The following is a 25912-nucleotide window of genomic DNA, read 5'->3' as shown; positions in this document are numbered from 1 at the left end:
GAGGGAACACAAGCAGGGGGAGCGGGAGAGGGAGAAGCAGGCTTCCCGCTGAGCAGGGAGCCCGATGCAGGGCTCAATCCCAGGACCCTGGGATCATGACCTGAGCCGAAGGCAGTCGCCTAACGACTGAGCCACCCAGGCGCCCCCAAAATAACTTTTTTTAAAAAAGCAAGGGAGCAGGAATCTTTTTGTGGACTTACCTACAGAAGGTAGCCCAAGGGACCACCTTTAGAAAGCAGACTGGATAGTCACAGCTATCTATTTATAAGAGAATAATTTCATGGTTTTAAAATTAACTCTTATGAGATAATAAATGTCCTACTTTTATGACATCAAAACATACATTATACTAGCTTGCTTTATCCAATGAAACTACCAAATATTTAAAATTTTGCTAACCTTGCTCCCAATATAAAATTACAAGCAAACATCAAATCTTTCTTCTAACAGTTTCATACTTAGAAACTCTGTATTAAATACTTCATACCAATCTATTATTATGCAGTATTTGTAATAATATTTTCATATATAGTTTTAGCAAGATTTTAAATTAAAGTTCTTCAGGGCACCTGGCTGGCTCATTGAGTAGAGCATGTGACTCTTGATCTTGGGATTGTGAGTTCAAGCCCCATACTGGGCATAAAGCTTACTTAAAAAAATAAAATAAAAGTTCTCCAGAGTTGAATAAAAAATTGACATTTGACCAAATCCAGTTGAAGTACAAACTTGAAGGTAAGTTGAATTAGCATGAAATAAACAATGAATAAGAGAAAATAACTTAAGCAAATGTGAAAATTTAAATTATTTTATTATAAAAATTTATATAAACCATAAACACAACAGGTAAAAATAAAACCTAAGCAGAATTAAGCCACAAAACATCTCAAACAAAAAAATTGTAACGAGAACCTGATCAGCTTCTTTGAAATTCTTCATCTTTTAGATATCTGATGACTTCCTAGACTTAAAACAGTGATTTCCATTACACTTAGGCTGTGAAATATTAAATATTATTTCTAAAAGACAAATAAGATTCTCAAACTCAAGGATTAACAAATATTTGCCAAATTATAACCAAAACCTGTGTGAATTTAACAAAATTATAAATCCAAAGTACAAAATCTACCTGAAATCATCTAGCCGAATACCAAATTACTTAAATGAGACTCAGCTTCTGAGATGGTAGAAAGAGAAAATTAAAATCTTACTTACAAAGTTGTGTACACAAATGGGTTTTTGTCAATATACGTTTAAAACCAAACCAAACCAGCCACCATTCCTGAAAACTCTTCTGTGATGGAATTTGAAAAGACTTCTAATAACCTCAAGGTTACATAGAAAAATAAGTTTTTTCTTGTTGAAATTACAAATAATTTTTCTTTTGAACCTATCGCACTTGTTCTAGAAAACAGTTCTCCAACATTAATGCTTTTTTTTCCTCATTACAAAATTAAAGAATTCTATCTGGGGGACAGTACTGAACCATAAAGAATCCATTCTCCACCAAGAAATTCCCCCTCCAAACCCAGACACCGGCTTTCACACATAAGCTCTTCACACAACTATCTCTGAAGAGAAAGTCGTTGCCAGAGTACCGCACCCTCTCTCCTCACTCACTTAAGATCAGACTTTGTACTTATGCAGCGACAGACAGTTATTATGTGGATGACTACGTCCAAACGCGCAGTGATGTCAGACAAAAGCAAAACTATCTGCTAGTATCTGAAGCTAAATCTCAACTTACACAATAAGCATTATATTTACAGGACTATCGTCAAAGTCAGCTGTTGATTCAAGGAAGATGGTCTATGTGGATTAATGCCATTACTGCGTGGTCGCTTTTTCCAAAACTGCACTCAAATTTCACCGGTTGTACATTTCACAGGCAGAACCCAGACTCGGCTACAAAGTCAAAAGTCTACAATGAGTCAGGCCAGACTGACTGGCAAAATGATCATCTCATTAAAAAAAAAAAAAGTCACTAACTAATTTGTGCTTTCTTCTCCCTCTGTGGACAAAAACCAGTCAGAAAAGATTGCACAGAATGACCCCCTCAAATAAAGCAGTCTCCCAAAAGCACAGCATGAGGATAATGGTCTAGAAATCTTTCCTGTAAGAAACTTCATTCAAAATTATCCCACACGCACTGTATTTTTTTCAGGGCCTCCTAACATTCCACCATACAATTTCTATTAATAGGCTCTAAAAGACTGGGGGGATCGTATGATCACACGGACACTTTCAGTTTCTTTTTCTTGGCCTTCAGCACAGGAGGCAGAGAAATCTTAAAGGCTGTCCTGTAATGACACAGAGAGGAAGACCCTCTTAGGAGCTCTGAATCTCTCCTGCGTGAGCCAGCCACACCAGCCCAGGGATACTTACTCGCACGTCGTACAGATAGGACTGAAACTGCAGAATACTGTAAATGTGAAAAACAAAACAAACAGGATGTTGAAAAAAACCGCCCAGTTGACTTATTTTCTGCCACCCCCGCCCCCAATACAGAAAAGTCTGTACTTGAACTTACTTGACAAGCACACAGAACAGACATAGCCAATTTCAATGAGATTTCGATGGCAGAAGCAAGCTGCCCGGTAGTCCACATGAACAGGGGGTGGGAGGATTAACTGAGATCTTTGATCTTGATCAGGAAGAAAAACCCACTTTTTTAAAAAAAAAAAAAAGGCAAGGAAATTTTATTTAAAACATGGGGAAAAATAATCAGAAGTTACAACACAGGTATCAGATATTAGCCAGTGATCACTAAGGTGAATAATAAATTAGGATTTTCCTTAGAAGTCCATCAAGAACTGCGTTATTCATTCAGCAGTTACGGAGCACCTCCCCTGTATGCAGCTGCCTTCGAAGACGACCCGAAGTGTCCACTTCTAGCACCCATCTACTCCTCCTCCCACTTACTAGCATCAGCCATTGTGCTCCCCTTCATTCCCCGGGGGAGAGAGGGGCTCACCCAGACGCGAGGTGTTAGGTTCCTTACCAGTAAATACTGCAGAAGGGACAGCATCTGAGGCACCTTCAAGTACAGTCCCCCCGTGATGTCACAAGCCTGCAAGACATCCAAAGGGCTCTCTGCCAAGCCGGCACTCGCTTAGCTTTTCCAGAGAGATGTAATTCTCACCAGCAATGCTTCAGGTCTCCAAAGGAGAGGGGGATATGACGGTGCCCATCAAAAGGGCATGGTTTCCCAAGGGTGCGTGAGGACCAGAAACTTCCTGCTACCTCTCAAGGTGTTCAACTGTTTTTGCCACAAGCACCCCACTCTTGCACCCTTTGAAGACCTCAGTGAGCACAGTACATGCCCCTTCTCCTCTGTGTTTGCTACTGATGAAATTTTTATTCCGGCCACGTTTACTCAGTTTCATTATATTTTTAACAACAGCTTTGAGATCATTCTCAGGCCATAAAATTCACCCTTTAAAGTGTGGGCTTCACTACTTTTTACTGTCTTCAGAGTTGTGCAACTGCACTATCTAGTTCCAGAACATTTCCTCACCCCAAAAAGAAACCCCATACCTATTAGCAGTTATTCCCAACCCCCTACCCCTAGGCTACCAGTGACCCACGTTCTATCTCCATGGATTGGCCTATTCTGGACATTTCAGATAAATGGGCTCGTACAATTTTCCCTTAGCATCATGTTTTCAAGGTTTATCTACATTGTGGCAAGATCAGTACTTTATTCCTTTTTATGACCAAATAATATTCTATCGTATGGTTATACCACAACTTATTTAACTCCGTTCATCCACTGATGGACACTTGGGTGCAAGCGGGGGAAAGACAGAGAGCCAATCAGTTAAGTAAATGCTGAAATAATGTCAGAGGTTATGATCACTTCTATGAAGACAAATGAAGTTGGGTAAGGGGACAGGGAGTGACATTGGATGGTCAGGGAAGGCTTCTCTGAGGAGGTGACAGAGAAGCAGAGACCCAAATGAGGGCAGGGAGTAGACCAAGCAAGTATCTGAGAAGCCTTAGAAGCAGAGGGAACAGCAAACACAGACACCCTCAGGCGGGGGCAGGCCTGTAGTTTTAAAGCAAAGCAAGGAGCCCAGGGTGGGTGGAGTAAAGAGGGGGATTCCATGGGGACAAAGAGATACCCAGAAACCATACTGTGCGGGGGGTACAAACGGCCATGGCAGAAATCTGGGTTTTAGTCTATGTGTGAGGAGATGCCATGCGAGGGTTTTAAGCAGGTGAGTGACAAGATCTGATTTATATTTTGAAAGCTTCATTCTGACTGTCTTGAAAACGGACTTCAGTGGGCGGGGTAAGCGTAGAAACAGAGACCAGTTAACAGATACTACAATCCTCCACTTGAGGGGTAGCAACGAAGGAGAAGACATATGGTGGGATTCAGGGACTATTTCAAAGATCAAGTCAAAAGGATTGGCTAATGGGCTGGAAAGGGAGGAAGAGAAGAAACAAGGCAGAGTCAGGATTTTGGCTTGGATTTTTGGCTGATGAACTGAGCTGCCACTTGCTGCGATGGGGAGGCCCCTGGGAGGCAGCGTGGAAAAAATAAGGAGTTCTGCTTCAGACAAGTTAAAGTGGAGATGCTTCTGGATGTCCAAGGGGAGATGCTGCCTGAGAAGCTGACTATGCAAGTCTGGAACACAGAGAGCCTGCATCTGGCCCAGACACAGCGATGTGAGGGTCGGGGAGGCAGAGCACTTAAACTCAGGGTACAGCCAAGATCTTCTAGGAGTTAGCAGACACTGTGTAGAGTGAAATGTGCAGTTAAAAAATGTATTCAACATTTTTGATTTTTTAATTCTGAAATATAACCATATGTGCAAGAGTATATATACTAACATGTAAGTATGGTTTAAATAAAACGAACACCATGTATCTACCATCAAGCTTAAGAAATAGGACAATTTGGAACCTCTGACGTTAGTATACTTTCTAATCATATCTCCCCTTCCCACTCTGTGTCCTCGGCAGTATCCTAAACTCAGCATTTTCCAGTTTTGTGCTTTTAACTGATCTTTTAGCAAAGAATATTTCTTGTGGTCGAAAAAAACATTTATCAAAAGTTCAGCAATTTCTTCAGTCTTATTTGTTTCTTTTTTCCCCTTTTTGGTTACATTAGATTGCAGTTTCATATATTTTGACTGAAAAGCAACATCTAACATCTAACAACATCCAACAGAAATAAAATATGGGCAACATGTGAAACTTAAAATTTTCTAGCTGCATAAAAAAAGGAAAAAAAAAAAGATAAAATTAATTTTAATAACATTTTATTTAACTCAGTATATCCAAAGTATTATCAGCTTAATATGTCATCAATATAAAAATCTTTATATCTTTATTTTACATTCTGTTCTTCATATTAAGTCTTTGAAATTCAGTGCATGTTTTACACTTAACAGTACACCTCAATTCACCAGACTCATTTCAAGAGCTCAACGGCCATATAACTATCATATAGGACAGCACAGATCTGGGGTACAATCCTATCTTTATAAAATTCTCTGCTTAGCGATCCATTCTTCCATCTATACCTATAGAGATCTGTTATGCTGTTCACCTAATATTAGCAACGGTAATTTTAAGATGATAGGATTTGAAGGGATTTTTTACCCCTTTAAAAAATACTTTCCTGTGTTGCTTGAATTCATGTCAATATGTGACTCACTTTTACAGAATCAATCATTATGTAAAACGTAAATAAAAATTTTGAAGGAACCAGAGAGTTGTACACCTGAAACTAATGTGACATTGTGCATCAACTTACTTCAATAAAAAAATAAGGACCAGAGAGATGTTAGTGCTCTAAGCGACAGCATCACACAGGCTAATTCCTAAAAATGTGTGAAGGTTGGTGACAGACATTTAACAATAAAGAGAACACACCATGCTCCCCAGACCACCACCACCACACCTCCACTGAACACGTACCTGTTGCAGGAGTCCTGAATCCGAGTCTAAAACACAGGCATCGATCAAAATATTCTGAAATGAACATTCCGAAAATATTATAGGAATAATAAAAATAATGACTTACGCTGGGAACCTACTACGTGCTATTTTTCTTTTAGACTATTCTTAAAACAGCTTATGTGATACGCAGAATAACTCTGCAAAGCAGATATTCAATCTGCATTCTGCAGCTGAAGCACCCAGGCCTTGGCCAGGCTGTGCTCACAGAGCAGGGGGAGGGAGGGGCAGTGCTGTCAGCCCCAGTCTGTCTGTCCCCAAAGCCCATGGTCTTTTCACTGCATCATGCTGCTGCTCCAACACAGAGAATATTAGGCATGAATATGGCAGCATTTTGGGTTAAAACTTAAGTTTTTTTTTTTTATTAAAGTTTTTATTTATTTATTCATAAGAGACAGAGAGAGAGAGAGAGAGAGAGAGGCAGAGGGAGAAGCAGGCTCCCCGCTGAGCAGGGAGCCCAATGCAGGACTCGATCCCAGGACCCTGGGATCGTGACCTGAGCCGAAGGCAGACCCTTAATCATTTGAGCCACCCAGGAGCCCCAAAACTTAAGTTTTAAGAAAGTTTATTCTTTAACCATATCAAAGAAAATGTATTAGTGATAATTCATTTGAATTAGTGTAAATTCATTCAATTATCTGCAAAGTAAAAAATATCAATTCTTGATAAGACCTCCCTAAAGCAAAGAGATAGAGGAATTGAGGCAAGGCACACAGCAAAACTGTAAACTAGGGATTCTTAGCCTGAGGTCCAAGGATGTGCTAAACGGGGTTACACGAACACCATGAAACCATAGGCAAAACTGTGTTTCAGTGTACCTTTTTCTGGGGACCCATAAGATTCATGGGGTCCGGTACCCAAAATTGAGAAATGACTAGTACAAAATATGAATTCCAGATTCTTCATCCACTGATAAGGCCATTTAGTCAAAATATGTCTGTATGTAGGTCATTCAAAAAATAAAATTCATTATGAAACAAAAATTTTCTAAAAGAATGCTCCCAAGGGGGGAAAGAGAGAGAGAGAGAGAGAGAGAGAGAGAGAGGCAACCCAAGAAACAAGCTCTTAACTACAGAGAACACACTGATGGTCACCAAAGGGGGGAGGTGGGGGAAACAGGTGGTGGGGACTAAGGAGCACACGTGTCATGATGAGCACCAGGTGACGCATGGGAGTGTTGAATCACGATATTGCACACCTGACACTAGTATAACACTGTATGTTAACTATGCTGGAATTTAAAAGTAAAAAAAGAAAAGGATGCTCCCAATTCACCTGCTTCTGTGCTGCAAAGATGACATTCATGAAGTTCATATACTGCAGCGCACTGTCTTCTGCAGCCTTAATCACCTAAAAATCATATCCGCATGAATACCTCGCAGGCACAGCCGAGTTCTCACTACAGACACAAACCAGCGCAGCTTCCCTAATCTGCCTGCCCGGTTACCGTTCTTAACTAATACGTACAGCGTAAAGATGGCTGCAAGAACCTCCCCAGTCCCTACCCTCCAAGAGATAGTCCCTGTTAATAGTTCCAGACAGCAGCTAGGTGGGTGCACGCACAGACACACCCCGGGATGATTATCTAGTGCTCTGCAACCTGATTTTTTTTTTTTTTTAAGTAAACTCTGCACCCAACATGGGGCTCAAATTCACGACCCTGAGATCAAGAGTCACACACTCTACCCATTGAGCCAGCCAGGCGCTGCTGCAACTTGCTTTTTGGTTCCACAGTATCTGGGGGAGTGGGGAATCTTCTATCAGTGAATTTGGATGTATATCGTCCTTTGTGCTAACTTCATAGAGTCCACTGCTGAACCAATTATCTATAGAGGAAACTGCAGCAGCTTCCAATCCTGTTTTAGACAATGCTCTGGTGAACATTCTCATATACGCTTGACACAACTCTCTGACTAGCTCCTAAAATAATCAGGGAGATTGCTGAAGTATACCTCCTGACAGAGGTTACCAAACGTTCCTCCAAAAAAGTTGTACCAATTCACCCTCCCGTTGGCAATGCAAGAGAATAAGCCATCCCCAACCCTGCCATCAACGCTGCGAACTGCCCATTTGTGCTGAGCAAGAAGCACACAATGAAAACCGTTACTGGATGTTTCTATTTCTTTGCTTACTAGTAAGGCTGCATGTATTTTCAAATGCTAACTGGTTATTTGCAGTTAGCATTTGCAGGCTGCTTATGTTTTCTACCTATTTCTTTAGAGTAAACCTTAACTTTTAAAATTTAATTGGTAAGGGCAGGGTGCCTGGGTGGTTCAGCTGGTTAAGTGTCCGACTCTTGATCTCAACTCAGGTCTTGATCTCAGGGTCATGAGTTCAAGCCCCGAGTTGGGCTCCACGGCCAGCATGGAGCCTACTTAAAAAATAAATGAGTAAGATAAAAAAATAAATAAAATTTAATTGATAAGAGCTCCTTTTCATTTTAGAACTACTAAATTAATCCTCTGTCAGGTAGCTATGCTGAAAATACTTTTCCTAATAGCTTCTCTTTCATCCTTGTTTTGGGGATTTGATTTTCTTGAGGTCTTAAGCTTCACATCATGCTCAGCAAGGTCCTCCCTAACCTGAGATTATAAACAGGTATTTTCTTTCAGCACTTTTATGACTTGAACTTTTCCAGTGACATGTCTGACCTTTACTAGAATTATTTAGGTGTGAGCAATAAGATCTAACTATGTTTTCCCCCAGATGGCCAACCCAGCACCTTTAACTGATCATTCATTTTCTTCCCACTAACTTAAGTGCTTCCTTTCCACAAGTCAAACTCCTCTGTGGACCTGATTTTATTTCTGGAATCTAGTCTTCCCTATTTACTCTGGGCCTACTACTGCCCCAGAACCACACTGTTATTGTAGTTTTGCAATGTGTTTTGAGGCCTAACAGCAAGTTCCTGCTTATTATTCTCTTTCAGAAAGCACCTGGCTATTCTCACTGAGCTATTGAAAAAAAAAATTTTTTTTTTTTAAGATTTTAAGTAATCTCCACACCCAACATGGAGCTCGAACTTTACTACCCCGAGATCAAGAGTCACACAGTCTACCGACTGAGCAAGCCAGGCGCCCCTTACTGTTGAATTTCTTAAAGCACTTCGCGTGGAGTCGGCTTCAGAGGCCCTCTTCCTCTGTCCACCGCCCTCTCCCCTTCCCCCACCCCACCCCCGTGACATGCACGCTCTAAATAAATAAAATCTTTAAAAAAAATTCTGAGATTGCATTGAATTTACAGTTTAACTTCGGAAAAACTGACATCTAAGAATAAAATATGGCCATTCTTTCAATTCTCTTATGTCTCTCAGAATTTGTTTTTCATCATAATCAATTTTATACATTGCTTGTTAATTTATTCTGGATACTTGTATTTATTATAAATGGGTGTTACTTCCCATTATGCTTTCTAATTGGTTATAGTTGGTATATAAAAATAGTACTGATTTTTTTAATCTTACCAAAATCCTTGATTTCATTTCCTGATTATCTATAAAGACATAAAGACAGATTACAATTTAACTGAATCTTATTAAACATATTATCAGGTTTTATTACCAATATTTTTAAACAGTCCACCAAAATTATAGCAGTAAAATAAGGATTCTAGATCTCACAAAAAACCACAGACACCTACCTTTAACCTCCTTGTTCATTCTATGAATGTCTAATTTTTTTAGCATTAAGGAATTTTAAAATATTATTTAATTTCATGAAGATTTATAGTAAACATAAAAATAACCTCAAATTTTAAATAAATCCAGTATCCACCTAGCTGAAAAAAGAAATGCTCTATTTCCATGATAAACACACAAGAGTAATTGGGGGTTTCCAATTACCAACTGCAATCAACTGAGCTTTGTAACCTGACCAAAACATGATCTCTGTCCCAGAAAATTAAAATTACCATGATTTATCCTTCTGTGATTATCCACCACATCCTAGATTTGAATACTGGGATGACAGGTAAATCGATAAGCCAGATAACAAATGTGAAAACCACACACAGATGACCAGGCACCCCCTAAGTCTAGGACACAGGGCTCACTCAATACTTTCCAAAACAAAGAAATTAAATTACACAAGACAGGGAGAATACAGGGGCGCCTGGGTGGCTCAGTCGGTTAAGCATCTGCCTCCAGCTCAGGTCATGATCTCAGGGTCCTGGGAATGAGCCCCACGTCAGGCTCTCTGTTCAGCAGGGAGTCTGCTTCTCCCTGTCTCTCTCTCTCTCTATGCTCTCTCTCAAGTAAATAAATAAAATCTTTTTTTTTTTTTAAAGACTAGGAGAACATCACACAGACAGACAACATTAACATGCTTAGAACAGTGTTGTTCACTCTAAGCTAAGTGCAAATAACCTGTGGGCCTCTGGAGAAACCACTCATTTATTAACCCTCAGGATCCGTAAATGGCTTTTATAAATACCAAACACACTGCTCCTAACTTAAGGAAGGTGGAAAAAACAAACACACCCTCCCAAATTTGTCAAAGCAAGATACAAGCATCCTGAAGAATTTGTTGTGAGCAGAAGGACATACTAGAGAAACCAGAGTTTTCTTTACATTTCTAATTTTTACAGCTTATCTTAAAAATATTCCAAAGCCAAGATAAACTATTTTTTGGTTACCCACCACTTTAGAATATTCATGATTTTCCTTAATATGGACACCCAAGGTTCTAAAAATTATCACAAGTTAAGATATTCAGAAGCCACCTTCTGAGTAACTAGAACACCAAGGATACAGCAAAGAGCTTTGGCGAGGGATCCTGCCAGCAGCGTTTCTGTATGTTGACCCTTTATGTCACCTGCAAAAAAAAAAAAAAAGGTTAAAGAAAGTTTTTAGGTATTTTCTTGAACTAAGATCATTTTTAAACCAAAGCATTCTTCTTCATGAATAAAATCAGCTGATACTTCCAAACCAGGTTTAAAAACATAAGATAGCCATCTGTTCTCAGTAATGCTTAAATAAGCAATTTTTTTTTAAAGATTTTATTCATTTATTTGACAAAGAGACACAGTGAGAGAGGGAACACAAGCAGGGGGAGTGGGAGAGGGAGAAGCAGGCTTCCCGCTGAGCAGGGAGCCCGATGTGGGGCTCGATCCCAGGACCCTGGGATCACAACCTGAGCTGAAGGCAGACGCTTAACAACTGAGCCACCCAGGCGCCCCTAAATAAGCAACTTTTAAAATTTTCTCAATTTAAAATATCCTGTGGTCAGGGGCTGAGGGGGTACAAAGTTTCAGTTTGGGAGAATCTGGAAATGGACGGTGGTAATGTTTGTACACAGTGTGAAGGTACTTAATGCCACTGCACTGCACATTTAAAAATGGTTGAATGATAAATTTTATGTTATGTATATTTTTTTTTTAAGATTTTATTTATTTATTTGACAGAGAGAGAGACACAGCGAGAGAAGGAACACAAGCAGGGGGAGCGGGAAAGGGAGAAGCAGGCTTCCCGCCGAGCAGGGAGCCCAATGCGGGGCTCGATCCCAGGACCCTGGGATCACGACCTGAGCGGAAGACAGACGCTTAACGACTGAGCCACCCAGGCGCCCCTAAAGATTTTGTTTTTAAGTAACCTCTACACCCAATGTGAGGCTCGACTTACAACCCTGAGATCGGAGTCACATGCTCCACTGACTGAGCCAGTCTACATTATGTATATTCTACCACAGTAAAAAAATATCCTGGTGTTATCTGGAAAGGTTCAGGTTTGTTAGAGATCTAAGTGGTACAAGAGGTCATGTGCAACTGCCTGCTCTGAGCCTCTCTGCCCTCCTTCCCGCCACCTCCTCTGTCTCACGCCCCTCAGAGAGCTGCCCCGCTAGTGGAAATGGGGCTGGAAAAAGCCCTCTGGCTGTGGCAAGCAGGGACAAAGCTAGCAACTTGTTTTAAGCCTTGAGTGAAAATGTCAAGCAGCTCAAGATGGTGGAGAGCCCAGATTAACATCTGGTGTGAATGGGGCCTGCAGCTGGTCCAGGACCACAGATACTTCCACCCATGGGTGAGATGAGACCACGAAAGGTCTTGAACACCATACTGAGAAGTTGGGACTTTACCCTGGAGGCCCATGGTTCTCAAAGTATGATTCTAGAACCAAGTATAAGAGCATTACCTGGGAACTTAAGAGAAACACAGGTTCTTGGGACCACCCTAGACCTGCTAAATCAGAAACTACAGGGTGGAACCCAGCATTTTGTTTTAATAAGCCCTCCAGGTGATTTTTACCAGCTTTATTGGGGTATAACTGACAGATCATAAAATTCACTCCTTTTAAGTAAACAATTCAATGTTTTTTTAGCAAATTTAGAGAATTGTAAACGATTACCACAACCCAATTTTAGAACAGTTCCTTTACCCTAAAAGATCACTTGGGCCCATTCCAAGCACTCCTCCCCCACCCCGAGAAACCACTAACTACTTCCTGTCTCTAAAGAGTTGCCTTTCTTTTCCAGGTGACTCTGACACAGGCTACAGTTTAAAAACGACAGCCTACGGGCAACAGGGAACCAGTCATAGTCTTTAAGCCAGGAAACAGCAGCTCAGATTTTTAGGAAGTTTAACTGTGAAAGAGTTAAGGAAAGACTTGAATGGGGACAGACAGGAGTCAGCGGGCAGAAGCTGTTACAATGATCCAGAGCAACAGTTCTCCACCTGGGCAGCTGGGCCCTGCAGGGGATATGTGGCAAAGTCTGAGACATATTTGGTTGTCACAACTGAGGAATGTTATGACATCTAATGGGTCTAGGCCAGGATGCTGCTAAGTATCCTCCAAAGCACAAGACAGTCCCCACAACAAAGAATTATCCAGCCCAAAACGCCAACGGTGCTGGGGTTGAGCTAGATGAGATAATAGAGGTCAGATTTTGGAGGTACTTCTAAGGCTAAACTAATAGGATATCATAGCTGATTAGATGTTGAATGTGAGCAGAAAGGGGTCAAAAATGAAAGCTCTGAATTTGAAAAAGTAGGTGGATGGGCGTGTCAGAAACTAGGAGTGGAAATGGTGGTGTAGCTGGGAGGGAAAGATAAGGAAACTGGTCTCGGGCGCATTAGCCACACTGTGGGACACCTACGTGGAGACCTTTGGTGAAAGAAAGGCTGGATTAGAGACAAAGACTGGGAAGTGTTCACATAGAAATGATAATTAAACACGAGTGGATGAAAACATACAGAGGAAGAAAAAATAAAATAATGTGCGGAATTAAAAAACCTATTTTTTATGGGACAAGATGAAAGAAAAGTCAGAAATGGAAGAATGGTCCAAAAACAGAGGAAAAACAAGTCAAAAGGATATCCTGAGATGCTGAGAGTCTGATTCAAGAAGTAGAGGCTGGTGGACAGCGTAAGATGCTGGCAAGGCAGGCAAACAAGGCACAGGCTTTGAGGAAAATGATTTTACAAAAGAAAAGAGAGAGAACACCAGTAAATACTCCCAAGAACCCCAAATCTCTGGACTTAAAGCCTCAAGGACCACCACATGCAACTGCAATTGTAAAATAACAATAATGGAGAAAGAAAGCTGTTACTCTTGGTCATGAGATCTTTAATCTCTTCAGCAATAACTTCATTCGCCGCTGTGAACAACTCGTATTTCCCGTCCTTGCTCCCTGAGGGGCTGAATTCAGAAGAAGGGTTGCCAGGCTCTCCAAAAAAGTCTCCAAGTCTGCCATTCTTTCCAGGATATAAGAATCGACTGAAACAGTGGGGGGAGAAAACACTGAGTTACACCAGGACTCTGTCCTCACTCAACATTCAGATGAAATTCAGCAACCAACCAACCACACCAATTCTGCCTCACAAGATTCTATAATAAATTTCATTTTTAAGAAATGTATAAAACAGGGGCACCTGGGTGGCTCAGTCGGTTAAGCGGCTGCCTTCGGCTCAGGTCATGATCCCAGAGTGCTGGGATCAAGCCCCACGTCGGGCTCCCTGCTCAGCGGAGAGCCTGCTTCTCCCTCTCCCTCTGCCTGCCTCTCTGCCTACTTGTGCTCTCTCGGTCAAATAAATAAATAAAATCTTTAAAAAAAAAAAAAAAGAAATGTATAAAACAGGCAAATTGGCAAACATGAGTCTACCACCAGAGAATGTTTTGATGATCCCACTGTTTTCTAACAAATGAGAGGAAATAAAGCGTGTGCTGGGTCCCAGTCTCCTGAAATGCTTCACGGTCATTCTCATTCTACCTTCTCAGATGCCAACTGGGAAGAGAGTCATACCAAATTCTAACTTACGACCAGTTTATTATTTGAGGTATATTTATCTACCCCAGTAATAAAAATCGCTCCAAGGGTCCCTGAAAAGATTCTCCTAGTGCTTCATGATTTTTATAGTACTCCTGTAAAAACACATATTTGATTTTTCTAAAAGTTGGAATACTTTGCTTTTTATAGTTTTTCTTTTTATGTCTTAACCAAATCGGTGTCATCTTTTTCATTCAACTCTGAGAAAAATGTATGGTGATCATGGGAGCAGGAGCACTTACCTGGGGGCCCACAGGCTCTTTCAACACACCAAAGAGAGCAGCCCTAAGAAATGAGAAATTTGAGAACTATCCACTGACCTCATATGAAATACGCTGGTACACAAGAGTCACTTCTACCAAGATGTGACATTTAATCAAGACATAGAAGAGCCATGTCTTACATGGAGAATATGATTCTGTGGTCAGCATATATATGAAAAGTAAATATGGTGAAAATATGTACCATATACATGGTCATGTTTGCAAAGCAGCTGCAAACCTATGCACCCATCCTGAAGAGACTCTAACCCAGCCAGTGTTTACACCCATGTTGGAAAAAGTCAGTTTCTTCAGCTGAGCACCAGATGGAGTAGTTGGCTTGGGTTAAAACCCAATTAACAAGAAAAAACCCTTATCTATAAACACCAGAATCACACCCAGAGCAGCGAAACATTACACCCTGAGAAATTCGCAGGGCCCACAACTGGCTGAAAGAAAGCAGAATCACACTTCCCATGTCACCTGCCCCCCTGGGGCAGACTCACGCAAAGAACAGTAATAGGAGCTGCCAGCCTTGCTTGATAATTCTCCCTGTTTTTTGCCTAGCGTATGGTTGAACCTGGGTAAGTTACAGGTGCACGAGATGCAAATCTATTAGATACCAGCTAATGAGGTTTCCAATATTCATTTCTATCAAAACATACATGTACTGATTCTTGATGCTGTTAATCTTGCTCAATGCTACATTAAAAAAAATTCTGCAACACAGAAAAGGAATAGTACATGCTGACTGGCATAAAAACCTCACAAATGTTAAGCACCAAATAGGTAGAGTAATCACTAAGGTCATACCTTTCTTGAATGTGACTTGCTATCACAGCAAGTTTGTTGGAACGATTCATGAATAAATGAGAATTTCCCAGTACCATCACAGCATCTATGCATTTTGATAAAGTAAACTGTTGAAAAACAGAAAACATTAGAAAAGGTGAAGTAGCTATCCAAATAACTAGGTTAGGTCTTGAAATGATAAATATTTCCTTTAAATTGTAGACCATTATTCACTGCTAAAAATTTGCTCAGGAGCTCCCTCCTCCAAGGTCATAAGCAAAAACACTTGAAAACTAGTTTTCTAATTTTATTTATATGAGATGATTTCTGCATTATTCCACAAGTATTTTCTGCAAACATTCAAGGAAAGCAAACATGCCACATATTCTGTGATAAAATTACTAGCAAATTATTACTACATACAGAGTACATGATTAATACATACTGATTAAATCGGTGATTTGTAAAAGTTTTCAATTCGTTCACTCATTAAGTATGCTAAGCCCCTGTTATGTGTGTTATGTGTCAGGCAAAGATCCCTTCTTTCGTGGAGCTTACATTCTCATAAGTACTAATATTACTAAAAAATATAGGTGGATATTTTTATAATCCTGGAATAAAGCATGTTTCTCTTAAAGAAAAGGATACTTCTGGCAGCAAATAAAACACTGATAAATTCCACTTTATAAAAAAAAAACCATAAACCAAACCTATTAAAATTTCTATATGGCAAAAAAATGACTGTAAACAAAAGTGAAAGGCAAATTACAAACGGAAAATATAATACCAACATGTGACAGGCAAAAGGTTAACCTTCTAATACAAAGAGTGTCCACAATCAGTTAAAAAAAAAAAAAAGAGGAAAATGGGCAATGCCCCAAGGGAAAAATACAAAGGGTCATCAAATACACTAAAAGCAAAGTGAGGGGAGCCTGGGTGGCTCAGTCGTTAAGCGTCTGCCTTCGGCTCAGGTCATGATCCCAGGGTCCTGGGATCAGGCCCCGCATCGGGCTTCTTGCTCTGCGGGGGGCCTGCTCCCTCTCCCACTCCCTCTGCTTGTGTTCCCTCTCTCGCTGTCTCTCTCTCTGTCAAATAAATAAATAAAATCTTTTTAATAAATAAATAAATAAATAAAAACTGAGATAGCTTTTATGGTACATGATATTGGCAAAACATAAAATAAGGAAAGAACATCTCGTGTGGGTTCAAAAAAAAAAAAAGGCATTCTCATATACCACTGATGAGAGTTCAAAATAAAACAGTATTCTTGGAGAGTAACAGGGTAATATGCAGTGATGTGCTGTTCTATCTAAAAATGGAATACTATTCAACAATAAAAGCAATGAATTACTGTAACAACATGGACAAATCTCAAAATAATTATGCTGAGTAAAGAAACCAGACCAAAAGTAATCCCACTACGTACTGTTTGATTCCATTTATATAAAATTCCAGAAAATGCAAACTAATCTATAATGACAAAACTGATCAGTGGTTGCCTGGGGGTGGGGACAAGCAGAGAGAAGTGGGTAGAATAAATTACAAAGGAACGTGAACAAACGTCTGGGGGTGACAGATTTATACGCTCATTATTTTGATTGCAGTGATAATTTCACGAATGTATACATATATGAAAACATATCAAACCGAACACTTCAAATGTGTGTTGTGCACTGCATGTCAATTTTATCTTGATAAAGCTATTTTAACTTTGACTTTTCTTTTGCTTTTTTTTTTTTTTTTAAGTAGGTTCTATGCCCCATGTGTGGCTTGCACTCATGACCCTGAGATTAAGAGTCACATGCTCTACTGACTGAGCTGGCCAGGCGCCCCTTGATTTTAAACAAGACACCATTAAGAAAATGAAGAGACAAGCCATAAAGTCATAGACCAGGACAAAATAGTAAATCATATATTTGAAAAAAGACTTGTATTCAGAATATATAAAGAATATATAAAGAGTTCTTATAACTCAGTAATAAGAAAACAAACAGCCCAATTTAAAAGTTGGGTGTAATAACTGAATATGCTTTTCAACTAAGAAAATAAAAGGACAGCCTATAAGCACATACTACATACATAATAGATATATAAAATATCTATCTATATATACTAGTCATTAAAGAAATGCAAATTAAAACCACAATGAGATACCACTACGTACTTACTAGAACGACTATAACAAAAAAGACAGGTGTTGGCAAGGATGTGAAGACGCTGGAACTCTCACACACGGCTCAAGGGAATGGAAAATGGCATACCCACTTTTTAAGTCTGGCAGCATTTTAAAGTTAAATTTAAACCTACCATGTGGCCCAGCAATTCAACTCACAGGCATCTACTCAAGAGAAATGCAAATGTATGTCCACACAAAGACTTGTTTGAGAATTATCAGCATTATTCGTAATAGTCAAAAAGTGGAAACAATCCAAATGTCCATGAATAGATAAATAAGAAGTATATCCATACAATAAAATACTATTCAGTAATAAAGAGGAACCACCAATACATGCTACAACATGGATGAACCTCAAAAACATTACACTAAGTGGAAAAAAACAAGATCGAAATACTACCTATAACCAAAACTCGCCCAATATGAAAAATATCATTCAAATAGTTTAGTAACTATTAAAAAAAATTAATTCATAGTTTAAAACTTCCCCAAAAAGCAAACTCCAGGCCCAATTTCACTGGAGAATTGTACCACCTAAGCGTCCCTATACAGGACTTTTCTGATAAAAAATATAAAACACCAGGGCACCTGGGTGGCTCAGTTGGTTAAGCGTCTGCCTTTGGCTCGGGTCATGATCCCGGGGTCCTGGGATCGGGCCCCGCATCAGGCTCCTTGCTCAGCGGGAAGCCTGCTTCTCCCTCTCCCTCTGCCGCTCCCCCCAATAGATAACCCAACATTAACCCAACAATCCAACTAGAAAATGGACACATGACATGCAAAGACATCTCAGGACGCTTATCTGTATGGGCAACAAACACAGGACGTATCCTGTGGTATCTCATACCCTGGAATACCACCTGGCAATAGAAAGGACAAACTGATACATGAAACAACCTGAAACAATCAAGGGCATTCTGTTGAGTGAAAAAAAAACAACCTCAAAAACACTTTATGAACTATTTACAGAACTAAAGCGCTGGAGAACAGTAGTAGATCAGTATCTACCACGGTTCAGGACCAGGGACTGGCTACAAAGGGGCAGCATCTATAAAGGGAGCACTAGGGAGCTCCTGCGTGTGATGGAATGGTTCTGATTTGACCGTGGTGGTGGTTACATAAATGTATACATGGGATAAGACAGCACAGAACCACACGTATGCACGAGTACAAGTAAAACTGCTGTGATCTAAGTAAGGTCTCAAGAGCACTGATGTCAATTTCCTGGTTTCGCTATTGGACTCTAGGTACACGAGATGCTACCACTGGGAGAAGCTGGGGCAAGGGTACACGGGACCCCTCTGTTACCATTTTTTTTTTTTTTTACAATTTCCTAGGTGTCTATAATTATTTCAAAATAAAACATTTCAAAATAGATTTTTTTTAAGATTTTTTATTTTTTATTTGACAAAGAGAGAGAGTACAAACAGGGGGAGCAACAGGCAGAGGCAGAGGCAGAGGCAGAGGGAGAGGGAGAAGCAGGCTCCCCGCTCAGCAGGGAGCCCGATGCAGGGCTCAATCCCAGGACCCTGGGATCATGACCTGAGCCAAAGGCAGACGCTTAACCATCTGAGCCACCCAGGCGCCCCTCAAAATAGATTTTTTTAAAGGACTACCTATGTCGTGGACTATATTAAATGTCCAGAAAAGGCAATATAGAGGCAGAAAGCAGATCAGTGGTTGCCTGCAACTAGGGGGTAGAAGCAGTGACTGAACAGGCATGAGGGAACTCTCTAGGGTGATAGAAATGTTCTAAAATGAAATTGCAGGGCGCCTGGGTGGCTCAGTTGGTTAAGCGAAAGCCTTCGGCTCAGGTCATGATCCTAGAGTCCTGGGATCGAGTCCCGCATCGGACTCCCTGCTCAGCGGGGAGTCTGCTTCTCCCTCTGACCCTCCCCCTCTCATGTGCTCTCTCTCTCTCTCAAATAAATAAATAAAATCTTTAAAAAAAAAAAAAAAGAAAGAAATTGCAAGGCGGTCCTAAGGAGGAAATACATAGCCATCCAAGCCTCACTCAAAAAAATAGAAAAATCCCGAATTCACCAACTAACTCTACACCTTAAAGAACTAGAGAAAAATCAACAAACGATGCCTAAGCCACGCATTAGAAGAGAAATAATTAAGATTAGAGCAGAGATCAATGAATTAGAAACCAGAAACACAGTAGATCAGATCAACGAAACTAGAAGCTGGTTCTTTGAAAGAATTAATAAGATCGTTAAACCACTGGCCAGACTTATCCAAAAGAAAAGAGAAAGGACCCAAATTAATAAAATTATGAATGAAAGGGGAGAGATCACGACTAACACCAAGGAAATAGAAACAATTATTAGAAATTATTATCAACAACTATATGCCAATAAACTGAGCAATCTGGATGAAATGGATGCCTTCCTGGAAACCAATAAACTCCCAACACTGAAACAGGAAGAAAGTGACAACCTGAATAGGCCAATAACCAGTAACGAGATTGAAACTGATCAAAAACCTCCCAAAAAACAAGAGTCCAGGGCCTGATGGATTCCCTGGGGTATTCTATCAAACCTTCAAAGAAAAAATAATATCTATTCTCTTGAAGTTGTTTCAAAATATAGAAACAGAAGGAAAGCTTCCAGACTCATTCTATGAGGCCAGCATTACCTTAATCCCCAAACCAGGCAAAGGGCCCCATCAAAAAGGAGAATTTCAGACCGATATCTCTGATGAATATGGATTCCAAAATTCTCAGCAAAATCCTAGCTAATAGGATCCAACAATACATTTAAAGGATCATCCACCACGACCAAGAGGGATTTATCCCCGGGATGCAAGGGTAGTTCAACATTCGCAAATCAATCAATGTGATAGAACACATTAATAAAAGAAGAGAGAAGAACCATATGGTCCTCTCAATTGATGCAGAAAAAGCACTGGACAAAATACAGCATCCTTTCCTGATTAAGACTCTTCAGAGTATAGGGATAGAGGGAACATTCCTCAAGTTCATAAAATCCATCTATGAAAAACCCACAGCGAATATCATCCTCAATGAGGAAAAGCTGAGAGCCTTTCCCTTAAGATCAGGAACATGTCAAGGATGCCCACTCTCGCCACTATTGTTCAACATATTACTAGAAGTCCTAGCAACAGCAATCAGACAACAAAAAGAAATAAAACGTATTCAAATTGGCAAAGAAGAAGTCAAACTCTCTTTTCGCAGATGACATGATACTTTATGTGGAAAACCCAAAAGACTCCACCCCCAAATTACTAGAACTCATCCAGCAATTCAGTAATGTGGCAGGACACAAAATCAAAGCACAGAAATCAGTTGCTTTCTTATACACTAACAATGCAACTGTAGAAAGAGAAATTAGAGAAACGATTCCATTTACAATAGCACCAAAAACCATAAGATACCTTGGAATAAATCTAACCAAAGAGGTAAGGATCTATACTCTAGGAACTACAGAACACTCATGAAAGAAACTGAAGAAGACACAAAAAGATAGAAAAACATTCCATGCTCATGGATCGGAAGAATAAACATTGTTAAAATGCCTATGCTACCCAGAGCAATCTATACCTTCAATGCCATCCCAATCAAAATTCCAACGACATTTTTCAAAGTGCTGGAACAAACAATCCTAAAATTTGTATGGAATCAGAAAGGACCCCGAATCGCCAAGGAAATGTTGAAAAAGAAAAACAAAGCTGGGGGCATCACATTGCCCGATTTCAAGCTATCTTATAAAGCAGTGATCACCAAGACAGCATGGTACTGGCACAAAAACAGACACATAGACCAATGGAACAGAACAGAGAGCCCAGATATGGACCCTCAACTCTACGGTCAAATAATCTTCGACAAAGCAGGAAAAAATATGCAATGGAAAAAAGACAGTCTCTTCAATAAATGGTGCTGGGAAAATTGGACAGCCACATGCAGAAGAATGAAACTCGACCATTCTCTAACACCATTCACAAAGATAAACTCAAAGTGGATGAAAGACCTCAATGTGAGACAGGAATCCATCAAAATCCTAGAGGAGAACATGGGCAGCAACCTCTTTGACATCGGCCACAACAACTTCTTTCAAAATACAGATCCAAAGGCTAGTGAAACAAAAGCAAAAATGAACTTTTGGGACTTCATCAAGATAAAAAGCTTCTGCACAGCAAAGGAAACAGTCAACAAAACAAAGAGGCAACCCACAGAATGGGAGAAGATATTTGCAAACAACACTACAGATAAAGGGCTGGTATCCAAGATCTAAAAAGAACTTCTCAAACTCAACACCAAAAAAACAAACAATCAAGTCAAAAAATGGGCAGAAGACATGAACAGACACTTCTCCGAAGAAGACATACAAATGGCTAACAGACACATGAAAAAATGGTCATCATCATTAGCCATCAGGGAAATCCAAATCAAAACCACACTGAGATACCACCTTACACCAGTTAGAATGGCAAAAATTGACAAGGCAAGAAACAACAAATGTTGGAGAGGTTGTGGAGAAAGGGGAACCCTCTTACACTGTTGGTGGGAATGCAAGCTGGTAGAACCACTTTGGAAAAGTGTGGAGGTGCCTCAGAAATTTAAAAATAGAGCCACCCTATGACCCAGCAATTGCACTACTGGGTATTTACCCCAAAGACACAGATGTAGTGAAAAGAAGGGCCATATGCACCCCAAAGTTCTTAGCAGCAGTGTCTGCAATAGCCAAACTGTGGAAAGAGCCGAGATGCCCTTCAACAGATGAATGGATAAAGAAGATGTGGTCCATATATACAATGGAATATTACTCAGCCATCAGAAAGGATGAATACCCAACTTTTACATCAACATGGATGGGACTGGAGGAGATTATGCTAAGTGAAATAAGTCAAGCAGAGAAAGTCAATTATCATATGGTTTCACTTATTTGTGGAACGTAAGGAATAGCATGGAGGACATTAGGAGAAGGAAGGGAAAAATGAAGGGAGGGGGAATCAGAGGGAGAGATGAACCATGAGAGACTATGGACTCTGAAAAACAAACTGAGGGTTTTAGAGGGGAGGTGGGTGAGGGGATGGGTTAGCGCAGTGATGGGTATTAAGGAGGGCACGTACTGCATGGAGTTAACATGGGTGTTAAACGAAAACAATGAATCGTGAATCACTACATCAAAAACTAATGATGTACTGTATGGTGACTAACATTACATAATAAAATTAAAAAAATAAAAAGAAATTAAAAAAAAGAAATGTAGTTTTGCCCTGAATATTTCATTGTTTCTCCATCATGGGTGGTTTCTCTGATTATTCTTTACAAAAGTGTACTCTGAGTTTCAATTAAATGATTCTTAAACACAAAAAAATTAAAAATAAATAAATGAAATTACAGTGATGGTTCCACTCTTTTATTGTGATTTTTACTAAAGAAGCATTGAATTGTACATTATAAAGGATGAATTTTATGGTATGTAAAATATGCCTTAATAAAGCTGATTTTTTTAAATGAAGCTGATTTTTAAAAAAGCAATATAAACACACAGTTAAACCAGAATTATCCACAGTCCTCCTCAAGCAATCTTACCTGAGATTCCTTTAATGCTTGCTTTCCCCACCAAATTGGGTTGGTATCAACTACGATAACTAGAAGATTCAATTCATCTTCTGAAAATATTAACAAAAAATAAACACATTAGCCTCATGAAAGCGTATCCAAGCCAACATTCCCAATTTGTAAATTAAACCCATAGCAAGCACCACCACACGCCTTTACATGTTTATCATCCTATAATCATGAAATTAATCAAAGGTCAAGTGCTTTTATTTATTTTTTATTTTTTTAAAGATTTTATTTATTTATTTGACACAGAGAGAACCAGACTGAGAGAGACAGAGAGCAAGCACAAGCAGGCGGAACGGCAGGCAGGGGAGAAGCAGGCTCCCTGCTGAGCAAGGAGCCCAATGTGGGGCTTGATCCCAGGACCCTGGGATCACGACCTGAGCCGAAGGCAGCTACTTAACCAACTGAGCCACCCAGGCGCCCCAAAGGTCAAGTGCTTTTAATGATTTAAAGCTCTGTGGGCCCGTAGCAGGCTCTTGCCAGCTTTCTGTCCCCCTACATCTTTCGTGCATTAGTACGTAAGCTCCATGAGGGGGGATTCTTCTCTGTCTTGTCATTGCTTATCTTCTGCTCCTGGCACAACTGCCTAGCACGTAGTAGATGCTCAATAAATACCTGTTAAATGCACCCAAAATATTCACATTTTAAATGTCCGGTCAAGGACAAAACCCACTGATTAACCAGTTAATATTCAACAGCAGTAGAATTTTAGGCACAGGGAGGCTGAAGGGAGACACAGGAACCAGTTTGGCCTCAAATCCATCAAATCACCTAGCAGCAAGGCCAACAGTGATTAGGAACCACTTTTTTTTTTTTTTTAAGATTTTATTTATTTATTTGACAGAGAGAGACACAGCGAGAGAGGGAACACAAGCAGGGGGAGTGGGAAAGGGAGAAGCAGACTCTCCGTGGAGCAGGGAGCCCGATGCGGGGCTGGATCCCAGGACCCTGGGATCATGATCTGAGCCGAAGGCAGACACTTAACGACTGAGCCACCCAGGCGCCCCTAGGAACCACTTTTTAAAAGGTGAAAACCAAAGACGGAAAAGCAATTGCTATGTAAAGATTTCACCGTGAAAAGGAATAGGCTACTCTCCAAAGTTGGACACAACTAAACAGGCTAACAACACATTGATTCATTCAACAAACATTTACACTAAATACCAGTGTTAGGTGCTGGGGATCCTGGGTTCAAGCTCTCAAGGAAGTCTATAAATTCTAACTGAGGTGACAAACATGAGAACCCTTATGTACAGCTGTTAATGAAAACCCCAGGATGCTCCTTTAATAGCAAAAAGCAATAATGTCTTTCCTGCCCCCGGACTTTCCTTCCAGCAGTTCCATCTCCTACTTCAGGATAATCCCCACTCCATCATCGATTTCTGCTCACACATCCAAATCCTATTTACTCTACAAAGCCCCAAGCCAATGCTACCTCTTTCTTCCAAAAACCCTCCCCAGGTCTTTCAACAGGTCCTGGCTCCCCCATTTGAGAGAACACCAACGTCAGCCTCCTTTACATCAGCCCCTGGCATATGTAATCCTATAATCCCCTTGCATGCTGACAACAAACTACTGAGGGAAATATTACTGCCATCTTCCATCAATTATGACATGGACCCTCTCCTTTTTTTTTTTTTTAAACATTTAACAGTTGCTAAAATCAACTAAGACTGGCAGCGGGGCGCCTGGGTGGCTCAGTCGTTAAGCGTCTGCCTTCGGCTCAGGTCATGATCCCAGGGTCCTGGGATCGAGCCCCGCATCGGGCTCCCTGCTCCGCGGAGAGTCTGCTTCTCCCTTTCCCGCTCCCCCTGCTTGTGTTTCCTCTCTCGCTGAGTCTGTCAAATAAATAAATAAAATCTTAAAAAAAAAAAAAATTCTTAAAAAAAAAAAGTTCAACCTCTTTATCATGGCCCACAAAGGCCGAGCATCTGCCTAAGCTTCTGCTCTCATCCCTCTAGTTCACTTCACTCCCACCACCCTGGTCTCTTTTTTTCTTCCTTTAAGACATCAGGCTTAGGGCGCCTGGGTGGCTCAGTCGGTTAAGCATCTGCCTTGGGCTCAGGTCATGATCTCAGGGTCCTGGGATCGAGCCTGGAGTCAGGGTCCCTCCTCACCGGGGTGTCTGCTTCTCCCTCTCCCTCTCCCACCCCGCTCCTGCGCACGGGCTCTCTCTCAAATAAATAAAATCTTAAAAAAAAAAAAGGCATCAGACTCTATAACTGGTAGTTTAATTTATGAACGAAGGTCTCTCCACCTTCCTCTACCCTCAAGTCCCCCATTTCTGTCTTAGTGTAATACAGTGGCTCAACTTGCCACAGGGCCTTTGCAGTCGTTCAAGACTCACTTTCAGCACCTGGACTCTTCTCTAAAGTAGCTCGTCCATGATCATCCCCTAATCACAACGTAGTGCAGCATCCCAGTATCCTGTCTTCACAGCTCTTGTCACCCTTCGAAATTGTTGATTTACTTGCCTGATGTCTGCCTCGCGCACTAGACTGTAACCTGCACGAAGGACCCTGAATGCCATGTTCTCTGCCGTATTCGCCAGCGCATAAAACAACGCCTGACACACAGGCCATTCAAAACTATATACTGAATAAATGAACACATTTGCTACTCCTCTAAAGACCAAACAGGTTGCCCCAGCCCCCCAAAATAACGCTCCATCTGGGTGGTCCTGGCCAGGCCGAGTCCGCCCAGTCCCGGGGTCGGGGGTCCCTCCCCGCACACCCCTCACCGTCTGACACCATGGCGGCCGGGATCCCCCGACGGGCAGGCAGCAAGCAGTCAAGTGCTCCTCCCGGATCCTGCGCGCCCCGACTTCCGGCGCTGCCGAGTGACCCGCAGGCGGCTTGGCCCAGGCCGC

The 25912-nt window shown here is 40.8% G+C and overlaps 2 protein-coding genes across 4 annotated transcripts; both read right to left on the bottom strand.

Annotated features, from left to right (window-relative positions):
* Window positions 1-835: 835 nt before the first annotated feature.
* GTF2H3 (general transcription factor IIH subunit 3) lies at window positions 836-25886 on the bottom strand. Of its 3 annotated transcripts, none has more exons than XM_032431290.1 (13): window positions 25784-25886; window positions 23008-23087; window positions 15296-15402; window positions 13506-13672; window positions 10716-10778; window positions 9607-9636; window positions 9431-9459; window positions 7243-7317; window positions 5929-5982; window positions 2999-3067; window positions 2528-2663; window positions 2383-2419; window positions 836-2297 (listed from the first exon to the last, which is right to left on the bottom strand). In XM_032431290.1, exons 1-13 carry the CDS (start codon window positions 25794-25796, stop codon window positions 2228-2230), a joined length of 930 nt encoding a protein of 309 aa, XP_032287181.1. In that variant the 5' UTR covers window positions 25797-25886; the 3' UTR covers window positions 836-2227. The 3 variants fall into 3 exon arrangements, with proteins under 3 accessions (XP_032287181.1, XP_032287183.1, XP_032287182.1); XM_032431292.1 differs by lacking the exon at window positions 25784-25886 and adding an exon at window positions 25391-25763; XM_032431291.1 differs by lacking the exon at window positions 7243-7317.
* Window positions 3078-5918, bottom strand: LOC116648943. The gene has a single exon (XM_032431288.1). It carries the CDS (start codon window positions 5157-5159, stop codon window positions 3996-3998), a length of 1164 nt encoding a protein of 387 aa, XP_032287179.1. The 5' UTR covers window positions 5160-5918; the 3' UTR covers window positions 3078-3995.
* Window positions 25887-25912: the final 26 nt, after the last annotated feature.

The sequence above is a fragment of the Phoca vitulina genome, unplaced genomic scaffold (genome assembly GCF_004348235.1).
Source record: "Phoca vitulina isolate PV1807 unplaced genomic scaffold, GSC_HSeal_1.0 scaffold46, whole genome shotgun sequence".
NCBI lineage: Eukaryota > Metazoa > Chordata > Mammalia > Carnivora > Phocidae > Phoca > Phoca vitulina.
This window is presented reverse-complemented; position numbering and strand designations above follow the sequence as displayed.

What these genes read in the sequence shown, in the direction of transcription:
- LOC116648943 (XM_032431288.1), bottom strand. Translation starts at nt 5,159, where the DNA reads ATGTTAGATGTTGCTTTTCAGTCAAAATATATGAAACTGCAATCTAAT.
- GTF2H3 (XM_032431290.1), bottom strand. An exon ending in TAAAGATCTCATGACCAAGA is followed by an intron (nt 10,779 to 13,505) that starts GTAACAGCTTTC and finishes TTTTTTTTGCAG; the next exon opens with GTGACATAAAGGGTCAACAT. An exon ending in AATGAACAAGGAGGTTAAAG is followed by an intron (nt 9,460 to 9,606) that starts GTAGGTGTCTGT and finishes ATGTCTTTATAG; the next exon opens with ATAATCAGGAAATGAAATCA.